General features: G+C 33.1%; 4 protein-coding genes across 4 annotated transcripts; all 4 read left to right on the top strand.

Annotated features, from left to right (window-relative positions):
- Positions 1-2,534: 2,534 nt before the first annotated feature.
- LOC110815460 (putative E3 ubiquitin-protein ligase LUL3) lies at positions 2,535-10,238 on the top strand. The gene is made up of 3 exons (XM_022043268.2): positions 2,535-3,937; positions 8,918-9,391; positions 9,868-10,238. Exons 1-2 carry the CDS (start codon positions 3,486-3,488, stop codon positions 9,354-9,356), a joined length of 891 nt encoding a protein of 296 aa, XP_021898960.1. The 5' UTR covers positions 2,535-3,485; the 3' UTR covers positions 9,357-9,391; positions 9,868-10,238.
- A 4,347-nt stretch (positions 10,239-14,585) lies between these two features.
- Positions 14,586-16,707, top strand: LOC110815473 (Heavy metal transport/detoxification superfamily protein). The gene is made up of 3 exons (XM_022043286.2): positions 14,586-14,940; positions 15,021-15,096; positions 15,251-16,707. Exons 1-3 carry the CDS (start codon positions 14,911-14,913, stop codon positions 16,585-16,587), a joined length of 1,443 nt encoding a protein of 480 aa, XP_021898978.1. The 5' UTR covers positions 14,586-14,910; the 3' UTR covers positions 16,588-16,707.
- A 1,508-nt stretch (positions 16,708-18,215) lies between these two features.
- On the top strand, positions 18,216-19,858 carry LOC110815388 (gamma conglutin 1-like). Its single transcript, XM_022043182.2, has one exon. The coding sequence runs from the start codon at positions 18,523-18,525 to the stop codon at positions 19,828-19,830; it is 1,308 nt and encodes a 435-aa protein (XP_021898874.1). The 5' UTR covers positions 18,216-18,522; the 3' UTR covers positions 19,831-19,858.
- A 698-nt stretch (positions 19,859-20,556) lies between these two features.
- LOC110815389 (signal peptidase complex subunit 3B) lies at positions 20,557-23,921 on the top strand. The gene is made up of 6 exons (XM_022043183.2): positions 20,557-20,830; positions 21,009-21,056; positions 22,711-22,773; positions 23,186-23,239; positions 23,446-23,532; positions 23,616-23,921. Exons 1-6 carry the CDS (start codon positions 20,705-20,707, stop codon positions 23,739-23,741), a joined length of 504 nt encoding a protein of 167 aa, XP_021898875.2. The 5' UTR covers positions 20,557-20,704; the 3' UTR covers positions 23,742-23,921.
- The last annotated feature ends 439 nt before the right edge of the window (positions 23,922-24,360 follow it).

Genomic DNA, 24,360 nt, shown 5'->3' with positions numbered 1-24,360 from the left:
TTTCTTTGCCTCCAATTCTAACCTTTTATAATTTCAAAATAAAATGTAAATTTCGAAAAATACCAAAATTAGAAAATTCTAGAAATAAATCATATTAGTTAAAATAAAATTATTGGTAAATAAAATACTTGTAATAATTAAAAATAATAATAATAATAATCTATAATTAAAATGATAATTAATAATAATAAAATAATCTCAACAAATTAATGTTAATAAACTAACATCAATTTATATGTCAAGTAGTATAATTCCCACATTATGATTTTTTTCATGTGATTTTTTAATTTCAATCTTCATAATTTGTTTTGCACTAAATTATAAAAATGTAATTTTATCTTAATATACATAAAAATATATCAATTATAACTTTATCGCTATTAAAAAAAAAACGTATAACTAGATACAACAATCCCGTATCTAAAATTGTTATTTGTTGAATTTATTTTCATTTTTTTAACACTAAAATTAATTCATCGTAAATCAAATAATAGACAATTACCCTATTTAATAAATACTCATAATTTTAATAATTTTATCCAATAGACAAATTCATCAAGTATACGAGTAACATTAACAATTGAGGTATTATTAGTTAACAATATGATGACATAATCTAGTAATAACAAAAAGAAAAATGAGCGTAGCGCGTTGATTAAGTGAATTTTCAAATCAATACGTGCACGTGGTATTTTACTAGTTAAAAAATTATATTATTCGTAATAATTTGACTTATGCATAATAATAATATAATCGTATTTGATAATAAAAAATTTAATAATATTATTTTCGTTAGTTACTGTTAAAATATTAAATATGTTAATATATTACATATTTATTTTGTTTATGAGAAATTTTATAAATTGCAGTGAATTATACGAGAAATTACTCATTCAATATTGTACAAATTAATTATAACAACTTTGAATATTGAGCAACTAGTAATCTTATAAGGGATAATCACAATTATGGTTAATAGAATACTGACTTTAAGTGCGATATCAATATCATCAAGTAATTTGTTAAATTTATGAAGTTTTAAAATACGTACTGTTTGTTTTGAAATAATTAATAAAAAAACATATTATTAATATCGATTCATTATATTTCAATTAATTTCAGTAAAATTATGATATACCAAGATTCAACATACATCAAAATATTTCCGATCACCATATACTTTGATTACGCGATACTACTCGTGTGATAAATGTAATTTTGAAACAAATTATTGTTAATATAAAACCACATTCTCGTATTAATTTTGTGGGGAGATATATACAATGATCTAATTAGTGACTTGATAATTCAAATCTTAATAGCTTAATTTTCATTAAACTTTACAAATACAATATATATATATATATTCAAATTAAAAAACTCGTAGTGAAATCATCATACTTAAATCGACCCAGGGCCTCATATATAAATTATTGGACTACAAAATTAACATATACATATATATATATATATATTCTTACAAGTCCAATAATATATGTAACTATTTTATTTTGCTCTCTCTCTCAAAAAAAAAATGTCATGTTACTTTTTTTCAATTAAAATGTAACATTTTCCCTTCTTTTTTTAATACTATATAATATTTATATATAATAAGTACATATGATTTTTTGAACAAAATTATTATGATTTCGTGTCAAATTAATTGAAATTGAAGTTTATAGTAAGTGATTATTTGAGATTTTTAAATGTATTTTTGAACTTTGAGTTATTGTTTTTTTCAATAGTTTTTATATTCATTCTTATCCTAAATTTGAGTTTGATCAATTATAATATAAAGTTTTTTTTTTTTATTTTACAATTTGTTACTTTATAATTTAAGCAATAATCAAATTTATGACTGTCACAAATTTTAAAAAGGTAAGTTAAATTTTAAACAACGAAATAAATTGATTAAAATAAAATTTAACGTGCGAGTAAATCTTAAAAATATATAATAAAAATAAATTATAATATTTTAATTAATTATTTAAATAGTAGATAAAAAAATAAATCATTACATACAATGAATTTTAATGATTATATTGCTACATTTACTTGCCAAAAATGAATTATTACACACAAATAATTTTATGTTTTATGCAACGTATTTTTATTTTATTTTTTATACTTATATTTTATTTCATATTTATAAAGTACAAAATATTTTTACGGTAAATATTTTGTATTTACGACTGTAATTATTTATCACCATATATTAATTGCATTTTGTTATCATTTACTTTATTATCATGATAATTATTTAATAATAAAATGTAATTAATAATTATTTATTAATGCTAACTATTATTATGGAGATTATTAAATATTAAATTTATAACATTATAATTTGAAAGAATTAATAATTTATGTTAATTTATAAGTACATTACAAATTAGTGGGTTCTGATTTATAATATTTAATTTATAAAAATAAATTTTATAATTTTTGAAATTCGGTTAAATTTTGTTTTAAATTTTTATTTTTTTTTTAGAAAAAAGAAAAAAACTTAAAAATTAAATTTATTTAGTGAGTTGGGTCCTAGAATGTTCCTCGGCGGAAGTGCAAAACTTGGCCCAACTACGGAGAAGAGCTCGAACTGAAAGTTCAGACGAAGAGATGGTATGCCCAGCGGCAGTCATTAAGGAGTTTGAAGTTCGAACTTTCACCAACCAGGGTCTAAACAGACGTCGAGGCAGAAGAAGGCTCGCTTTGACTGTCTGAATCTGTCTTCATTTTGGATCAAAACCAGCGTCCCGAGATTCGAAAGATGCTGAATAGCAATGGGATGGGTCTGCGGACACCTGCAGTTGAACAATACTTGGAAGACAGGCCGGTTACAGGGAGAGGGAGCAGCAAGTTAAGAACGGTGAGATTCAGGCTCGCCAACTGTTTGTGAAAATGCGAAAGAAGAAGAAGAAGAAGAACACATCACAATGTGTTTTTCTTCTTTTTTTGCAGCTTTACTTATGGCTACTGTAGGCTGCTCATATTTAACGGCTATTATTACACATGAGCTGTGTCAAAGACTCTTTCGCTCGAGTCAACCAAAGAAACCATTGACTTCAAATTGGTAAGAAATCTTAAGAGCAGGCCACGTCTTCGCATTATAGACTAATTAGACGGCTGGATAAACAATTTTTTATGAGCCTTGGAGTTTGAAAACACGTTTTTCCCAGTTAATTCCTGGTTATCCTTTTACGTTTCTTGTCTGTGACATCTCTCTCTCGCTCTGTCTCTCTCCTTGTGAAATTTCTAAGCACCTAATCGCGTCCCGGTAGACTAGTAGATTACAATGTACTAATTGTTTATACGTGAATATGCATTGAAATCGCAAAACATTTCCTGTTGGTCCTCGTGTAACGTTACGATCTGGGTTGGTCTTCTCTGCCGCTTTTTCTTTCTCGACAAATCTTTCTGTCGTCTACTCTCCCGCCTTATCAGAGTCTGTTTCTGAATTTTCTCGGTCTAAATTGTGAAGAAGAAAGATGGGTCAGTGTCTACCCACACAGCAAGCACTTCCTCCGGCGGATTTATCTTCTTCTTCCACCTCACAGCCAGCAATATCAGCCACTTTCTACAACCATAATGATGTTATCCAGAATACCCTTGTTGTGAACAGCAACGATGATCATTACTACGATATCAATATTTTTAATTTTCCAAATTATCATCCTACAACCGCTGGTTCTTCCACCAATTACCATTCCCACCGTGCTGGTTGGCCGGAGAACAACTCGGCCCCGTTTCCGCCTCCATCCGTCTTGGTACAGCGTATGGAGCGTCTGGGCATGGAGGCGGCTCCCCCGGGGCATGATGATTCTCCCAAGAAGGTTAACCGATACGTGGATGTACGTAAGGATACCTTACAGCTTGTTTTGGACGAGGACTTGAGTTCTTATTTGGTTTCTTTCACCTTTGATGCTCTTGTTGATGGAAGGTATATTTTTATTTTCTATTTTAGCGGTTTCTTATTCACATTCATCATGCGTTTGGTTAATGTTTCTTGGATATGTTCTATTCCTATTCTGATAGCTTTAGTAATGTACATCGCAGACTTGGCTGGGCACACTAACAATTTCTTTTTCTTTTTTTGGAAATAAACTAAAAAGTTCATTTTAAGTGGGCATTCTTATTTATCCTTCTTTCTATATTGTTTTGAAATTTGTGGACGTGAATTGGTTGTATATTCTTTTTCCCTCTTTGGAGGGTGGGAGATTCGGGTGAGGGGGGATAAACTGGTTATGTTTATTATATTGCATTTGGTTTAAAATAATTTTATTCTCATTTAATCTTTAGATTTTAATTATTTCATCTCTAAAAGTTAGTCATAGTTTATAATTTGATGCATAATTGAATTAATCCTCTCTTGTGTGTATTGTATTTCTATTCCTATTGTATAAAATTGAAATTTGAACCAAACACAATCTTAATGTAAAATCAAGTTCTTTAACCATGTAATGTGCTTTTAGATTATGTTTTTGCCGGCAAGGATAACAAGGTGCATTTTTGTTTTGGAAATTAACAAGTGATTTTCAACAATTTTAGTTGCACATATTAGATTCGAGTTCCTTAATGGACTTATCTCTGTATTTGAGATAAACTGACTTTGGATTCATGTCTATAGCTACTATTTGACACATTTGGATCTGGGTCTGACTTCAACTATTAAGATAGTATCTCCATGCAGCAAACAAAGTTTGGAACCTTTTGACAAAGTACTCTAGCAATGAACTGCAATTGACTACAAAATCTGGGAGTTGATTCTTGAGAAAATTCCGAGTGGTCTCTGTCATAGTTTTGGTGTTATCACTTACTAAGATTTTGCGGCCTGTTTGCAGATGCTTTACATGTATGCTATGTTGTTGTTTGAAATTTAAATTATATTATGTGCAAATGTGGGATTCAGGATTTTCCGGTTTCATTATTGTCTTTGAGCACATTTGTTGGCTGTTTCTTATTATCTTTTTTTTTATAGAACTTAAATGTACTCACAGGTAGTGTGGTTAGTGAAGGAATGCTAATGGGAATTTTCTTTTTTGTTAACAGTGAAGAAAGGATGAAAGTCCTTGGGAAGAGTTGGATTGGTATAGGATTGAGTATATGGTGTTTCACAATTGTGTTGTACCCTTTACTTGCACTATCTATGTGTACATTGTGCTTTGTTTCATATTTTTTGTTCGATCTTATTGGGTTATGACATTAAAGATTGAGATGATATTGGTTTAGTCATTGACCATTTGATTGAAATATAATTATTTTGTATATAGGTGGTACCCCTTTGGTACTTTTGTGCATAATAATACTTTGCTTTTTATTTCAAAAAAAAAATGTGTACATTGTGTTTTATTGGTAGGTATATTACCCAAAAGGCTCTATTATTTTTAATCCTTTACAAACTTATGCTTCGAAAGATACAGGTGCTTTTACACCTTTAACCTTGAGTAGATTAAGTGTTTAACCTCAATATGGTAGTTTATTTTTTCATCAATAATTTTGATATGATGATACACCTATTTGTGCACTTTTCCGACTAATAGCACCTATTTGTGACCTTATTTTCCCTTTAAAAAAACTACTATTAAAAATATATATTCCTTTTCCCCTATTGGGGGGGGGGGGGGGGGGGGATTTGGTTCGAGAATGAGATAGGTAGATGGATACATTTTTCTGACTGGGAATGAAATATCTTTTCTCAGTATAAATGTACTTAGAAAGTTGGCTGTTTAAGTAATCAGAAGCTTTCAAGACAACTGAAGGCACGGGAAAAAATTGTTGTATGGAGGTATTAGCATAAGAATTTCAACCAAAGATTGATAGTTTTTTTTATTACTCATGAAGGCTGAACATGATGCCCTAATGAATAAACCTCAGAAATGAAAAAAAAAAAGGTGTTTCAGTTTAATATTTCTGTGAAATTCCATTTTACACTCTTGGGTTGGAACAGGTGAGTGAGAGAATTGTGTTAATCAATGAGTGCGTTGTACTGTCTTGATTATAAAGGTTCACGTAGACCGATGATACAAGGAACCAAAGTTGATCGGTATAAACTTAAACATTTAGTGGTATTCTTCTTTGAGATAATCAATATCTGTAGCATTTGAGACCGGAGTTCAAAAGGTATTGAATTATTTGACAGTTGAAAGAAAGAATTTTAGTTTCTTGCTTAGCATGACATGGCATGCCTCTTTAATATTATTTTTGTGGTTTATGGTATTATTGTTTTTATTTACAAGGTCTTTGTCATGGTTCATCAGGAGCCTAAGTCAGATTTAGAAGTTAAAGAGCAGAAGAGATTTTTACGTGGAAAGCATAGGAAGATTATTGAGTCAAATTACTAAGCATCTTAATAGTTTTATTTTTTGCCAGATGGCTTAACTACTGTCTTGTAGCTTTGCTGTTGTCAGGTGTCTTAAGGTAATTAGCAGTTACAAGACAAGTCAGTTTATTACAGGTATGTTGTAATAGGTATGCTGTTCTTCAGGCAGGAATTTACTACTTAAGGAAGCAGTTATCTTGTACTTCAATGCCTTAAAAGGGCTGTTTTAATTTAAATAAGATATGCAGAGAATTTGTTTTAGTTTCTTGCGTACTCTAACTAAAGGAGATTTTAGAGTTCGCTCTTAACGAGCCCCAGCTATTACATATCATAGACAAAAAGGAAGAAGAAACCAGAAGCATTCTGATTCTTATTTGACAGATTTCACTCCGAAGAGTCCTATAACTAGATCCAGGGCTTTGGTGCGTACCAGTCTTCATTGTTTTTATCGACCTCATTGGGTTAGCTTGTTAGGAACACAAGTGGAAAAATAAGAGGAAATTAGGTAATTAGTAGATAGGTGTATGTGTTGTATTATGAGATAGGAATCCAAAGATGAAGAGAGAAACAAAGTGTTGTTTATGGGTTTATTAGATAGAGGTACGTACTGCATTACATGTGCTGTTTCGAGAGTTTATATGTTGTATTTTAATGAAGCATTGTGAGTGTTAGTAGGAGAAAATTAGGGAGAAACAGGTCAGAAATTACGCTGTTCCGGAAAGTAACATCCAGAATAACTCCTTCTCTTTCTTTTATGTGTCTATGTGCTATATTGGTGAGCCGTAGGATGTGTGTAGGACAAGGGAAGAAGGGGTAAGGTTAGGATAATGAATATGGGTAGTTACGAGTAGTTATAATAATTTTGGAAAATAACTTCCAACCTAACTGCTTTTTTTTTTTTTTAAATCAAAAGACCAAGCTGTCTTTATGGGCAGATTATGAATGAAGAAAAATTTATCAAGTTTTGAGTAATTTTCTTATTCAAGAGACTGTTGACTTTTCTCTTAACGAGGCCATATTGTTAACAAAATCCCATAACTAAATCCATCAAGAGGGACCCTAACATAGCTTCACTGCACCAGTTCATGAAACTAAAGAGGATTAATTATTGAGATTCTCAGATAAGCCAGTATGTCTTTGCACTTAGAGGATTTTTTTTTCTGGCTTGATGTTGATGGCAAAAGCAGCACATGAATGATGGTGTTTCTGGCTTGTTAATTGTTTGGTACGCTTTTGAGGTGTGATGACGTCCGTCATCATCTATCACAAGGTTCTTCGCCTGGTAATGGAGGAGTGAGCTGATGATGGATGTGATCTTGCTATCATGCAGGGGATAATAGAGGGTGAACTACTTATTGGGTGGGAATTTTGTGTTATTGTTGGTGGTTGGTTACATGGTGGTGGAGTTGATGACTTGATGGTGGTTGCATTACAAGGTTTCTTATTGAGGTTCCAAGTATGAGACTATAAATCCTTGCAGTAAAATCTTTTTTTTTTTCTTTTTTTCTCTTTGACAAATTGAATGTCTTCAAAGGTAATTTTTTCTTTGACGTGAATTCATGCTTCTCAAGATACATGGAACAAAACTTGACCTTTTTGGTCATTTTACAAATTATGCATTTCATTAATTTTCTCCCAATAGAGGGTTAAAGATACTTTTTTCCAATATAAGAAAAAATCTAATGACAGAAAAATCATCTGGGACACCCTTATAGTTTCCTTCTTTTTTTTTAATATGGAATTTTAAAAGTCTTTGCCATTGACATAGACAAGTGGTTTTCTTTTCAAAGGAATAGAAACAAAATGAACGGACCTTTTGTTGCATTGAATGGTGATTAGGCGATTGTCTGGTTCTTGGTGGCTTGATGTTGATGACAAAAGTAGCACATTCACGATGGTGCTTTTGTCTCATCAATTATTTGGAATGTTTTCGATGCGTGATCCCATTTGTCATCTCGTGTCTGTTATGGGGTTTCTAACTTGGTGGGGGAGGTGGGAGCTGATGATGGTTGTGATCTTGCTGCCACAAGGATGAGGTTAAGGGGTTGAGTACTGTTTTTTCCTTGGTTACGGGCCCAGAATTGTGTTTTAGCGGTGGTGGTTAGGTCACATGGTTGTTGGAGTTGATGACTTGATGCTTTTGGCGGAAGCTGGGTGATGATCATGAGGCAAATTATGATAATTGCATGTTTAACCATAACTACTTATTTTCTCCTTTGTAAATTAGTTTTGGATGTCTGTTATCTCAGGGTCATCCAAATTCAAGTTAGCTTCAAGAAGGAAATGAACTACCTCCATATTTTCCTTCTATTTTCGTGTATAAAATCCTCTTTTTTGTCATTTACATTATGGAGTTCCTGAAAGAGCTAGATGATAATATTGTGCAAAGTAGTTTAGAGCAGCTAATAAGAAATGATTTTATGCCTTTCCTCCTGGTTTCTTGCTGAGCATGCTAGTTTGGAGACCTTTTGCCCCTATCTGTGATTGCTTCAGCACAGCTTGTATATTCTTCATTTATATGTTGTGCTAACTGTGCATTAATTACATAACTAGCTAATGTTTTGATGCATATGACATGTTTGCCTTTTTCTTTAATCACAGTTTCACTATATGTTGGTTTGCTGAAGAAGGTGCAAACTGTATGTTCACCCCAGAATGTCCTGACATATTTATGCCAATAAGTTTTCCCTACCGTAAAGGACTGGGCCAGACATTCGTTCAGAAATTGGGGACTGGAATTGATCTCGGCTTCTTTGAATTGGATAAACTATCAAAGTTCTCCCGGAATGAATCTATTTTCCCCCTTTTAATACATGCAGAACCATCCTTGCCCAGTATCTCGAGGGCGGCAAATGTGGATCAGCAGCTACGAACATGCAATCATGTACAAATTACACAAGCTATCGTGAAGAAGAATATTGCAGGTGATTTTCAAGTTAGAGTTCTTAAGCAGAGACAAGGAGTAGAAGAGACTTACCGAACCGACAATTCTGATGAAGATAATATTGAGACAGGGGAAGAATACTATTTGCGTGACTGATGAAAAACATTGCTGCTTTGCCTTGTCAACTTATGGTAAGAACCCTGATTACTTTCTGTTTCATTTACATTTTCTTTTCATCTAATTATTTTAGGCATAATAAGTAGGAATATATTCTCTCTCTTTTTTAAATGGTAAAGTGCGTTACTCAACTATATAATGTACTAGTGAAAACCGAATTTCTTTAATTTTTTTTGCCTAGTTAAGTATGCTCAATATTTTGGAATTTGAATAACTTGGTTGAGACTTAATACAGCCAAAAAAAAAAAAAAAACGTCAAAACTATCTGCTTCAGGTATTTCATAAACTGTAGTGTCTCAACTTCCTCTAGGTGAGTGTATCCATATAATCCAGTTTAGATCCCAATCAGTTATGCTTACAAAAAGTAAAGCTTTGAATCATTATATAAACTGTTGTGCCAAAATTTATTTTCGTAAATTATCTCAGAGTGTGTGTGTATCTCCATTTCCCTTTTTCCTTGTTAATCTGAACATGAGTTTTGCTTTTCCAGTGTATATGCTGTGCTTGTTCAAAAGTATTGCGAATTCAGTCAACAAAGGTCCCATGTATCACCATCTAATCCAGGACCAGGAACTTACAGGGAGCAACAATTCTTCATACAGGTCTTATCAATGACAAAAAAGAGGTAGGAAGTTGCCGGAAAAAGTATAGTCTTCAGTCTTCATGTGGGTATAGTGTCTAAAAGTGATACGAATCTCTTTTCACACTCATCGTTTGAGGAGATTAATGATATCTCTTTGTTGAATTTGTTCTTTACAGACCATAGTATATATGTTATTGGCTTGAAACGCTCATGTCGCCTGCTCTGTTTGAATTGCATGGGGATTCAGACTATTAAATAAACTCGAAACAGTTCTTTTCTATGCCATGCATGCTGCATCTTGCTTTCGATGCACTGTGGGGATTGCTGTCTGTCAGCATTGGACAGCGAGTGCATTTCACGCACAGGTTACAGGCTTCCCATGAATGTTGTGGGCCTGCGGGTGGGGTCCACATTTTACTGCTTTCTTGTTCCCTAGAAGCAGGGTATAAGAACTCTACATGCCTCACAAAGTGCATAAAATGAAACAAATATTGGGTCTTGAGATTCTTTGGCAGTATTAGGCTTCACCGCAACAGGCTCAGGATTTACTGATGGGCACATTCTGTGGTAACTTCAAGGTATCTTATCTCCCCATCTTGTCTGCTGGAAATATATGTTTTAGTATCTTTCTATCAGATTCAACAATTGAGATGGAGAGATATTGGTAGGTTGAAGATAACATAGAAAAACCCCATAAGGATACATGTTTTTTGGAGTTAAGCATGGTGGAGTATCCTCTTAAATTTTTATCATTATGCAAATTGAAATTGACGTTATTTTTATCAGTTGGCTCCATTCCATGGAGAAAAACCCTAGAGATGGTGGATTTTGGTCAAGTGGGTTTGTCTTGGTTCTGGTCCTGGTTCTGGTCCTATCTAATCAAATCAAACCCTGGAAGGAGTGCTCAGTCATGGGTCCGACCATGTGTTAATGTCAACCACTCTGATTGTCGCCAGCCATTTAGGTACCAACCACTTATCTCCATCTTATCTGAAAAAACAAGTCGTCTCAGCCTGTGCCTCTGAGTTGATTGTCGCAGCAATCAAGGACTCACTCACCTTATTACCATATTGTACATCATCATACTGGGGACCCAACTGACCATTTTCTTTTTCTTTCTCACCAGACTCGTAAAACAGACCTGTGTCTTCTCTCTCTGTGTCTATGCTATTAATTGTCTCTCAGTTGGGAGGGTAATTGACTTTTCTCTTGGGAACCCCCCCCCAAAACTTCAGCTGGCCATATCCTCATAACAAGCTCTACACATGTCACTTTCCCTCCTCATTTCTACACTATACATTCCTTGGTGATGATAGAATTTAAAGTTAGGGGGAAAAAACCCTAGCAATTACCACAGAATTTACCATCACTTTAAAATTACTGATAATACCATTAATGGGTAATTGACCTCTCCTGTGTTTATTATTTATTTTACTCTCACTCTAGAATGAAAACTCTTCTAGTTTCCAAGGTTTCATGCTCCTGTACTTCCACATACATCTCTGTGCATTAAATTTTTCTCTATATACATCTTTGTGTATTAAATTTTTGTCTGGTTATTTTCTAACAAAAATCTGAAAGTGGGAAGAATTTAAGAGTGTGCTAGTCCTAAAAAATTCAATAATATGAGGTCAACCCATCGGGAGTTCAGCCATCTAACCGGGTTTGACAACTTTTAGATCAGTAATTGAAAATTTTACTGTAAATACATATGAATGTAAAGGTTATAAATTTGTGAAAGATCTCCTGCATCATTTTTACTACCGGAGATTTTACCTCCAAGCCTTGCACAATTCAATCTGCTGACTAAAATTCCCAGTGACAGAAATCAGGTAAAAGTTACTGTAAATGTAGAGATTTACTACCACAGTTTCTTTACCTGTTTCTACTGGGGGTAAAAGACTATTTATGGTAGGAAAACAGAAAGATCTTCATCTGCATCAGATATCAATGGTTTCCATTCCTCTTCTACTGGCTCTCTTTTATGCCAGAGGGTGATGATCCTCATGGGAACACCTTTGAACAGTCATGGTACTGCAGTATGTACTTTATGACTTGGCAGGGAGTCTTCATTTCTATTTGTTTTTATAGTTCAAAGAGGAATTATCTTAAATTTACTGTATATATATATTTTTTTAGGGCAAAGTATAATTTTATCTCTGTAGTTTGATCCGATCTTGTTTGTTTAGATTTTGCACTTTTTAATAGTTTAGTACTTTTGAGCAATGGTATGTTGTTATTTTGAGATAAAATTAAGAAAATTAAAAAAAAAAATTAAAAGATAATAACCCAAAAAATTAGTAATATAATTAACACTTAATTGGATCTTATACTTAAATTAATTTATTACACACTCTATAATTGAATCATTTTACAAAATAAACCCTAAAAGAAAATAGAACAGTCAAAAGTTTCTCTAGTGGGAAAAAGCCAATTTGTGGCTTAACCCTATTATCCCCATAAAAGCAATTTTTAAACTAGGGCTATATAAATATGTGTGTGTGTATATATAGTTTTTGTGGGTTTTGTCATTTTTTGTGAGCATTGAAACATCTTTTACTGAAGAAAGGGAAATATAAAGAAGATTGAAGGACAAGTGTTTTTTGGTTGGGCTTTTGAGGAAGACAAATAATAATTTTGGTTGCTAAAGAAGGGTCCAAACTCAGAGAAAATGATTGTTGAACAACTTTTATATTCTCTGTTTTTAAGGCTACGGTGCTTGTCTATTTCTTGGATCAAAACACACACATATATATACACACACACACACACACACACACACACACACATATAAACACACATATATATACACACTTCTTTTCTTTTGATCCACCCTTTTTCTTTCTATTTTATGAATTACCCTTTTGTTTTTAGAAAAAAATATAGTAAAGAAAATCTATTTTGGACTTTGTAATTACTAGATTTCCTTTTGTTTTTTCTTTTTTTTTTTTCAATTCTTTTGCTATTTTTCAAATTAAATAATATTATATAGATCTATGAATATTCATATAATGATAATTCTTCACATAGTTATATAAAGATATTTTTTAAATTAATTTTTGGGTTTTAAGATTAAGTTCTTCTGAATAATTATCGTACCGATATGATGAATTTAGTTTTACTCTAACTTACTATCTAATCGAATTATACTAAAAAAATTGAATTTTTACTTATTTAAAGAGGATTTGATATGATAATATAATTTTAAGTTATAAATTGTTCGTTTTATGCATTTTAGTTAATAAATTATATTATTATTAAGATACGTATATTACGTAATTTATAAAATCGGCATAAATTTTAGTTCGAACAAAATTATAACACAGATTGATACTATAAAAGACACTTAAATTGATTTTTATAACATATATATATATATATATATAATATCCAGTATTTTTTGAAAGCATTAATACCCAGTAATTAGATAAGGTCAAATGTTGTTTCTCAAATAAGAAAATACATCTGTATCCACTATAATATATATATATATATATATATATATATAATCATGAAGCATCATCATCTACATATATTTTTTAATAAAATTTCAGATTTTCCTGTTACTTATTTATTATTTTTTTTGCCATTTTCAGATAGTCAAAGAAGAAAAGAATCCCAAATAGTGGATCCCCCAGCAGCATCTCTTCCATTGCTCAGTGCAGAGCAGAAGCAAAGCTTGACCTTGCAGCCTTCTTCTCTTAATATATATATATATATATATATATATAATATTGTATGTACCGACATTTTGTATTGTTTACACAATGAAACTAAAACCTAGACTGCCATGAACCAGAGAAGAAAGTAAAGAATCAGTAATATCTATACTGTAATTTTGTATAATAATAATAATAATTAATTAGATCTTAAGTTGAATGATTAACAACATCATATTGATATTCAGTATTAATATAAAATTAATCAAGTTAATTAATTATTATTTAGGTAAAAAATATTTATTTCCCAAATATTATTTTGTTTAGATAATTAATTGTATGCTTTTCAAAATTTTAATAGATCTAATTATGGTGATAAATAAAAACCAAGGTTAAATATTTTATAATACAACTAAATTATAATATTACCAAGATGCCTGCAAGCAATAAAGGCGCACGTGCACCATATATTTTGCTCATACAACATACATACATACATACATATATATATATATATATCAGCTTAATTTACCAAAGGGTAGTAAAAATTGTATCTAATTTGAAAATTTAATTATATATAATATTAAATTGATCCGAAAAGAATTTTTAATTTTGGTTTAATTTTCTTGTGGGAAAAAAGCTTGGTCCACCAAGATGCCAGAAAACAAGCCATGGGAGACCAGCCTGTCTTACGGGCCCCTTTAGAAACCCATAAATATTGGTGATTAAGTTAAATCATATTTAATTTTCAATTAATCTTAATTATGATTAATTAGCATATCTACATGCATATTATATGTATCATTATCATTATAATGAATGCACCACACACATACCGCCAAAATTGCCTGCCTTGAACTCACTGTGAAACACTTTAAGCTTGGTTATTTATAATATATATATACAAACCACCTGCACATATACACTCTATACACATATATATTATATTATATAAAAGAAAAATATCTATCATCTGGGTCTGGCAGCTCAAGCTGTTTATAACACGAGCTGTCTTGCCGCTCGAGCAAAGTGCAAAGCAAACCGCCTCTCTCTCTCTCTCTCTCTCTCTCTCTCTCTCTCTCCAAAAGGGAAGGGAAGGTTTAAAAGCAGAGCAGAAAACCCTGAAAGAGAGAGAAAGAATATCAGGCTAAAGAGATTTTAATGTTCACCAACCGCCTTTAAATCTTTTTTCTTTTATTCAACCAAACACGTCTTTAGCTTCACAAACACTTTCTTCTCGTCTCTACGAATTCACATCATCTTCTTCTTTAATTTCTCTGCGTCTTGAACAATGAATAAGTCAGAGATTATGAAGCTCCAGGTACGTACCCCCCCCACTCTGGATCTACTTTTATGTGTTTATTTTTTGTAACTTAGTTTGAATTTAACGTGATTTTGCAGACTTTTGTTTTTAGAGTGAGCATAGACTGTGATGGCTGTAAACACAAAGTGAAGAAACTTCTCCAGAAAATCGATGGTATTTAATTTGTACTGCTCTTCATCCGTTTCTCTCCTATGACATATATATACATGTACGCGCTATAAGTGTATACGTATATGTATGTGTATGTTTGTGGTTTGTGTGGGTGATTAGGTTTAGCTTATTGGGTTATATGATTTTTCGTGGGCAGGGGTGTATAGTACCTCCATTGATGCAGAGCAAGGGAAGGTGATGGTGACAGGGAATGTGGATCCAGCCATAATAGTCAAGAAACTCACCAAGTCAGGAAAGCATGCGGAGCTATGGGGAGTACAGAAAGCAAACCCAAACAACATTCAGAATCTCATCAAGAGCATGCAGCAGCAGCAGCAGCAGCAGCTCGGTCATGGCGGAAAAGGCGCTCAAAAGGGTTCGAAGGATCAACAAAAAGGAGGCGGCCACCATCACCAACAGCAACAGCAAATGAGAGTATCTAGTAAGGATCTGATGAACAAGTTGCCATCACTGAAGGATCAGAAATCCGTCAAGTTCGACTTGCCTGACGATGAGTTTGATGAGTTCGACGACGAGGATTTTGACGATGAAGATGAGTTCTATGATGATGATGAGGAGGAGGAGTTTGTTCATGGTCATGGGCATGGACATCATTTGCCAAACAAGATGGTACCCATGATGGGTAATGGGCAAAACGTAATGATGATGAATGGGTCTGCTGCAGGGAATGGTAAAAATGGAAAGAAAGGAGGTGTAATTGACATACCCATACAGATGAAGGGGAGTAGTAAATTACCGGAGGGTAAAAATGGAAAGGAAGGGAAAAAAGGTGGAGGAGGAGATAAAAACAGTAAGAGCAAAGGCGGAGGAGGAGACAAGAACGGTAAAAAAAGTGAAAAAGATGGTAAAAGTGGCGGCGGTGGAGGTGGAGGTGGGTTATTAGGGTTCATGAGGAGGAGTAAAAGTGGAAGAGAGAGTGGCGATAGTAATAACAAGGGTGGCTATAGTAAAAATAAGGGCAGTGTTGGCGGAGGCGGCAATAAAGGCGATGGGCCTAAGAAGGGCGGCAAAGGGGGCCACGAAATGAGTGGCAAAATAAAAAATGCGTTCCATGAAATTGATATTTCCGCTCCTGGCAAATCCGGTAAAGGCAATAATGGTGGTGGGGGCAAGAGTATGGGCCAAATGGGTAATTACCCGATGAATCAAATGGGTAATTACCCGATGGGAAATGTTCCAGCGGTGCAAGGTCTACCTGCAGGTGCAGCAATCAACGGTGGATATTATCAAGGGAATCCCTACAATCAACAGTACATGCAGATGATGATGATGATGAATCAACAACGTCCGCATCCGAATCCGAATCCGAATCCGAATCCGAACGATATGTACCAGCCAATGATGTACGCCCGGCCTTATCCGGCAGTAAACTACGCGCATCCAACGCCAATGCCGCCGCCGCCGCCTCCGGCCACCGATTCGTATACTCATTTCTTCAGTGATGAGAATACCAATAGTTGCAGTATCATGTAAAAATTGGTAAGAGTAATGGCAGAATTAGGTTATGTTTTTTGCTTTTAATATTTGGGATATGTGTTTTTAATTTTGAAGTGGTGAGATTATACAGAAATGCAAGGTTGAAAATTGCATTAAGTGTTTATTTTATGAGATAAAATAATTTTCAGATTTTAAAAAAATAATAAGTAGCTAATTTTAATTCAAAAAGATTAATTATGGGTTTAAGAGAAAAAGTTTTGATTAATAAGTATTAATTATGATATAATAAAATAATTAAAAACTTGGAAACACGATGATTAAGTTTGAAATATGAGAATAATTAAACATGGTGTTGGGCCAAAGGGCCCATGTGTTATAAGACTAATTTACAGAGGAAAATTATCGGTTTAAATTTAATTATAATAATTAAATAAAGATGCTCAATATTTGAATGTAATTATGATTTAATCAAAATTTCTAATTACATATAATTAGAATGATTTTTTAAAAAATAACAATTTAAGTATTCCAAAAGCTCATGACAACCTCTAGCAATTTACCCCTCCAATTATTATAAAAAATTAATATTTTTATTGATATTTTATAAATTATAATTCGAACCAAATATCGATAATTAAAATCTATGTATCAACTGTTATATTTTGTTGCGAGACGAAACGTGTTACTATCTATCAAAAACTAATTATAGGGACCAAAGATAATAGAGACCGATGCTCATAAAATTTTGCATTACGTTAACATGCGGTTAAGATAATAACTTTGAATTTTGGTGAGTTGTTAAAAATGAATAGAAAGAAATATGTAAAGAAAAAAAACGTTAAAAGGGTGTATTTGACTTCGGCTTTTGAACGATTTCGCTAGGAGATGCTTTTCTCACTTTTGAAAAGCAATTGGAGAGTCTATGTACTTGTCATGATCTAAAGTTACTATCTCTAATTGGGTCCATCTCGATTTATGTTCTCATTTCTCATTATAACATTCAAAGTGTTCAAACCCTAATTCCATCTTCTTTAATTTTTATTATTCAATTTAAAACATTTTTCACGATTTTTTATTCATTTTTCAATAATTTAATAAGATATCGTTTGAAAAAGTGACATACCCTTCGTAATTTTAGGTATGATTTGACTTGTTGTTTTAAAAGAAGAAAAATTTAATACGGATACTATCTGATTTATAATTCATTATTCAAATTTTATTTAAATTTTTTAAATAAATTATCAATTTAATATATAAAATTTTATAAGTATTACGTTTTGACTTATTATTTTTCGAACGTTAAATTTCATTTAAAAGTTACGTTATATTTGAATATTTTAAGAAATAGCTCAAAAAATAATTATATCATTTAATTAAATTATAAATTAATTAATGAATTATTTTTTTAAAATATTTAAATATAATTTAATTATTTTATTAAAAAAATAAAAATATTTAAAATAAATAGAAAATATCAAAAATTAAATTATAATAAAAAAAGATTAAATATCGATTAATAATCCAAATTAAGATTAATTAGAAGAAAATTTATAATTAGACAAAATTTTTGGGCTAACACTAAAGTATATGTTGTGAACCCATAAAAGATGCTATGTGGCAAGCTCAAGCTTTTGTTATCTCTTCTATCTGCCAAGTGCCAATTTAATGTCACCAACCCAATTTCTGTTCTCTTCTCAACATCTTCATCTCTTTCGCCTGATTTTGCCAAAAAACCAGCATGTGAAGTTTGTGAATCCACCATTTTTAAAACCCACATAACAATCTCCATTCTCTCATCATCAATATAGTCCATATATATGTATATGTCGTCGGCTAGCTAGCTCATTACGACTCAAATCCAAAAGACACATCTCGTACACAAGATTCCAAAACGAACCAACTATAAAGCTCATTGAGTCTTGCTCTTTTTTTCTTTGCCATAGATACAAAGCTTTCTGGGTTTGTCTTAAAATGGCATTTCCGGTTAGGTTTCTTGTTACAGTTTTCTTCTCTTTCTCCTTCTTCTTCTTCTTCTTGTTTAATCCATCAGAATCTGCAACTACTAGTTTTAGGCCAAGAAAACTTGTTTTACCAGTACTTAAAGACAGTACAACTGGTCTTTACACGACAGCACTACACAAGAGAACTCCATTAATAGAAGTTGCGCTTGTGGTAGACTTAGATAGCAACTTCTTGTGGGTTTCTTGCGAGAAAAACTACTTGTCATCAACCTACCGGGCTCCTTTTTGTCACTCAACTCAGTGCTCAAGAGCTAACAGTCATTTCTGCCGCACATGCTCCACCTCCAAGCCTGGACCAGGTTGCCATAATAACACATGTGGGCTTATGTCTGTAAATCCAGTCACACGACAGATTGCCACGAGCGAGCTTGCACAAGATGTGCTCACGCTTCAATCAATTCAAGGCTCCAATCTTGGTCCCATGGTGACTGTACCTCAGTTTCTTTTTGCTTGTGCACCATCTCAATTGTTAAGACGAGGGTTACCCAGTTATGTCCAAGGTGTGGTTGGTTTAGGACATGCCCCAATTGCTCCCCCGATCCAATTAGCTTCCCACTTTGGATTTCCACCAAGATTTTCCCTCTGCCTTTCTTCAACCTCTAGCACTGGTGCCATTTTCTTTGGTGAAGGACCTTTAATCTTGAAACCCGGTATTGATGTCTCGCAATCTTTAACCTACACTCCATTAATAATCAACCCACAAGGAGAATATCACATTCAAGTAACTTCAATCAAAGTAAACAATGAGCATGTCCCAGTGAACAACACTTCCTTGTTAACCATGGACAAAAATGGGTATGGAGGAACAAAAATGAGCACGACTGAACCTTACACAGTTCTCCATCACTCCATTTATGAACCCTTCATTCAAACTTTTACAAAACAGCTCTCTGGTATCCCTCGAGTCAAGAATGTACAACCTTTTACAGTTTGCTATGATTCCAGAAAACTTTCAAGTACCGAACTTAGATCACCGAATGTCCCTAACATAGATATTGTTCTGCATCAGCCAAATGTGTATTGGAGAATTACTGGTGCAAACTCCATGAAAGAAGTTAAACCAGGGGTGATGTGCTTGAGTTTTGTAGATGGAGGGTTGCAAGCTACGAAAGCCATTATCATTGGGGCTCATCAGATGGAGGACAATCTAGTGCAATTCGAGCTGGTTAAGTCAAGACTTGGGTTTAGTTCTTCGTTACTTCTTCGAAGAACTAGTTGTTCTAATTTCAACTTCAGTGTTTCTGCAACTACTCCATAGAGATGAAAAAAAAGACTGCTTTTATGTATATGAGTTGCTTATACATGTGTGTTTTGTGAATATATATATATATATATATATGGAATAAAACAAATGTAAACATGCATTTGGGTTTAGATATCATGTAAGAAACATATATTAAATGTTATATAATGAGTGTGGTTTGAAGAATTGAAAACGTAAAGAAATTATTTTTTGAAGTATACAATATAATCTTTAATTGCTTTTTAAAAGTTTGATACAAATTTAAGATGATTAATAGAGTTTATATAGTGGTGTTCTTTAGAATTTGTAATAAATATAGAATATTATGTTAATAATTTTGTTTGTTAATTTAATTTATACTTTGTTTTTTCAAAAAAAAAATTATTTTTTAATATATTGGACATTAATTTAATTATTAAAATATATTAATTTTACTAAAAATCCACTGAATTATTTGAAAAAAAAAAAGACAAAATGTTGTTTTAGTTATTGAATTATGCCATAATATATTAAAATTAGTTTCAATTTTTTTTTGTTATAATTTACACCATATAAATGAATTAAATTAAAGTTAATTGGTAATTTAATTAATAAAAGGGTTAATATTCAAGTTTTTGGTTGACCTGTGAACAAGTCAAGCCAATCTCAGTTTGCCACATCAGCTAATTTATTTCAGCATACGTGCTTTGTCCAATCAAAATGCAGCATCGCAGTATTAAAAAAATTAATTAAAAAACAATTTACCGCCCGCCGTGCCTGCTTGCTTTTACTTGTCCAGAGACCCGAAACTGAAGAAGAAAGCCATAGAATCAGACACGAATTCTCGCGGAGCGTAGAGAAGCAAACGCCGGCTTCATCGGTCACACGGAGAAGAAAGCCATTAGCTAAAATGCACTCGTTTGGGTACAGAGCAAACGCCTTGCTCACGTTCGCAGTGACTATTCTGGCGTTTATGTGCGCAATTGCCTCCCTCTCCGACAACCTTAATTCTCCCTCTCCCTCTGCTGAAATCCAGGTTTCTTGTTCGCTTCGCGTCTATAGATGTTATTGTATGTTCATACATAGGAAACTTATGAGTGTGTGTATTATATAGATCTATGCGTCGCTTTCTTTGCTTTCGGTTTTTTCTTGGGATTTCTGAAACCCTAGATAATTATTGATTTGGGTTTTTCCTCTGTCTTTGGTGATTGTAGATATTGAACGTTAATTGGTTTCAAAAGCAGCCGCATGGAAACGATGAGGTATGATTTCTCTCTCGTATTTCTTTTCGTTGTATTTATTTTTAGCTGTGCCGGGTGTTTACGTAATTAAGTTTGGTATGTGCTTAATAAACGATTAGGCTTCTGGGTTTTTCGTTTATTTGTGAGTATTGTTGGATTGAAGCTGATCTAATTTCATTTAGCGGGAGCGTGGAACTTTTTTAAAAGGTTTTCTATTTAGGATCATGTATTGTTACTTGTTCTTAGATGCGTGCTAGATGAGCAATGTGGCTATGGCTATCTGCACAAGGAGGGGATTACAGTTTAAGGTTCTATTATTTAGCTTTTTGGAAAAGGGATCTTTTCTACATGGCTCATTTCATGTGAAGTGAAGTGAAGTATTCGTTAACTGCGAGATCATTAGTTTGTGTATTGTGGAACTATTTCAATTTTAGGTGTCTCCTACCTTGGATGTGTTTGTCTTTTCTGACACGTACCTTCAAGTTGGTATCTGCACCAGTCTGTGGTTGAAGATTTTATTGATATGTCGTGAATATTTCTATATTGATGGGCACTGATTTTCTTTGCTCTTGCATTATATGTTTTTGTATATCAGAATTTCGCACAGGAAACCTAAGAAAGAATTGAATTCTCTTTAAACTTTATGGGTGGTGTGGAAGGAGAGAGTAGAGGAGTTTTTGATGGTGTGGAGGATGTAAATAGTTTTGATATCCTTAAGAAGAGATGGTTTTAGACTCTTGGTTATTTGTTACGGGGTTGTCCTATTTGTTCTATGAAGGATTTAGCAGACTTATTGATACACTGATTGCTTTGTAAATTTTTGCATATGAGTGGCGCTTCTTTGGTTCCTATATCAATACAATTCACACTTTATGTTTAAAAAAAGGAAGTTGGTGGGTTGGGTATTTGCTAATACCAGTCCGGTCCCGACTGAAATTATACCTGTCCGGTCTTCATTCCAATTTCTTTCTAGTTTGGTCTCGGTTCGGATGGTGCCCGGTTATGTTTTGTAATGTTGCTTACCCCTACCTAATAATTGATTTGGTTAAAACAAATCACTGATTGATATAAACTTGAGAACAGACCTGTCTCCTGAAAACTATAGGATGTATAAGTTTTTGCAATTGCTGGGAGTATTGTCATTGCAGTACTTCTTTGCACACATTGGTTCTTACTGTTTTCTTAGACTTTAAGCATAGACTGATTTCCAAACCCAAGAGGGAACTATATCAGCATGCTGAAATATAACCAAGGTATATTTTTGCATATCTCCTTCTCTAGTTCTCTTTTATTATTGGGTTGTGGTGTGTCATAGACTGGAACATTATTTGTTTGAAAATACCTACCATTTTAGCTATAGAGCCTTGTGGTCCATAGGGGAAGCTCCAAGTATTTGTGGACTACTTTCTAGAGTGTCTGCAGTTGCAATCTTCACATCTTTGATAAAGTGGAATATCATCATAGTTAATGGATGAAAATAATATTGACAAATATAGATTTCGGATTTTTAGTAGGAGTATGGTTAGCTGGTTCCTACTATCATTTTAATTTGTTCTCTGCAATGTAATTTTTTGTTACTCCACAGTCAGGGTTCTATTTATCTCTCTCTCTGGTTATTTTTTTATATGCTTTCTATAAGTTCAGTTCTAAGCCAAATGCATCTTATGTTGTGTAGGTCAGCCTAACATTGAATATAACAGCTGACTTGCAGTCGTTGTTTACGTGGAACACGAAGCAGGTTTGTTATCTCACAGATCTTCATTCACTTTGTTCATCACATTAATTCTTATTGATATTCTAACTTTTCTTTCCTTGGTGCTTTCGTTCGGGTGATATTTTTTGTTTTAGGAATAGACTTCAGGTCTTTGTTGGTCATATTATTTCTTATTGATATTCTAACTTTTCTTTCCTTGGTGCTTTCTTTTGGGTGATATTTTTTGTCTTAAGGAATAAACTTAAGGGGATTTCAACTTACATATATCAATATCTTTTTATTTGTCTATTTGTTGTTGTATTAAACAACTTCAACAGAAAATTTCCTCCTATATGGATTTCCCAAAACATAATGTTTTCTGTTAAGATGTGTACGTAAGATGTTCTTGTTGAGATGATGGTCGTCGTGAGAAGGATCTAACTGTTGGAAATTGCAGCTTTTCATATTTGTCGCAGCTGAGTATGAAACTCCAAAGAATTCCATGAACCAGGTGAGCTCCACTACATCTGCATGCATTTACTTTTGGGTATTTGGCGCTTAATCTTTTAATTTGTTTGCGCGATTAATATGTTAGCAAATACAGGCTAGAATGAAATTGGATTAGCATTTTGAGCTGCTGGGCATGCCTAGTTTGTCCTCAGTTGGAAGTTATGTACACTATGGTTGGTTGATTAGTTAAAAAATGTTATGCAACAGGTCTCCCTTTGGGATGCTATAATACCTGCAAAAGAGCATGCGCAGTTCTGGATTCAAACTTCAAATAAGTACCGGTTTGTTGATCAGGTATTGCATCTCGTGAAATACACACCACAAATTCAGGCCTCTTCTACTGCTAGATATGAAATTGATCTTCATACATTGTGCAGGGACACAATCTTCGCGGCAAAGAATTCAATTTGACGTTGCATTGGCACGTAATGCCCAAGACTGGGAAGATGTTTGCTGACAAAATTGTCTTGCCCGGCTACCGATTGCCAGAGGAATATAGATAAGGGTGTCTTTGAGTGTTGTGTATGTTTCCTCTGTAAACTTCAGTAATTTTCCCGTAGCGGAATACCATTAAATCTCAGCCAAGTTATTAGAAAGCAAGAAACAGGGAAAAGAACTCATTTTGGAGGGAGGACAACGAACACTGTTGAGCTTTTTAAACACTTGTTGTCTGTTTGTCTTCTTCTTCCTTTTCCTTTTTCATTTTTTCTCGGCCAAATTTTGATTGAAATCACCGAAAAGTGACAGCTGATAATCTGATGGAACATGATAAGGAATCTTGAACATCAGCTGGCTTCACTCAACAAATGGGGGCATTGTATCTATGTATATGATTGAACCCGGGAACCAGATGCCACTAGCGAGCAGTGTCTCAGTGTCCCAGTGTTGGTGCTGTTTATACATCACAGTTTTTATATAATTATTAAAGTAAGAAAAAATACCATATCATATAAATTGGACGGATTTTCACGATAACAAATTATATTATATTATATTATATATATATATATCAAATTAACCAATTCACAAATAGTGAAAACTTTATTCTAAAATAAGTAACATCTTAAGGGCGATTTGCACTTACCTTCTACATGCATGGTTTATGCTAACCCAAATACATAT

The sequence above is a fragment of the Carica papaya genome, chromosome 3 (genome assembly GCF_054855325.1).
Source record: "Carica papaya isolate Zhongbai chromosome 3, ASM5485532v1, whole genome shotgun sequence".
Taxonomy (NCBI): domain Eukaryota; kingdom Viridiplantae; phylum Streptophyta; class Magnoliopsida; order Brassicales; family Caricaceae; genus Carica; species Carica papaya.
The sequence above is the reverse complement of the archived record's forward strand: the minus strand, read 5'-3'. Positions and strand labels throughout refer to the sequence as shown.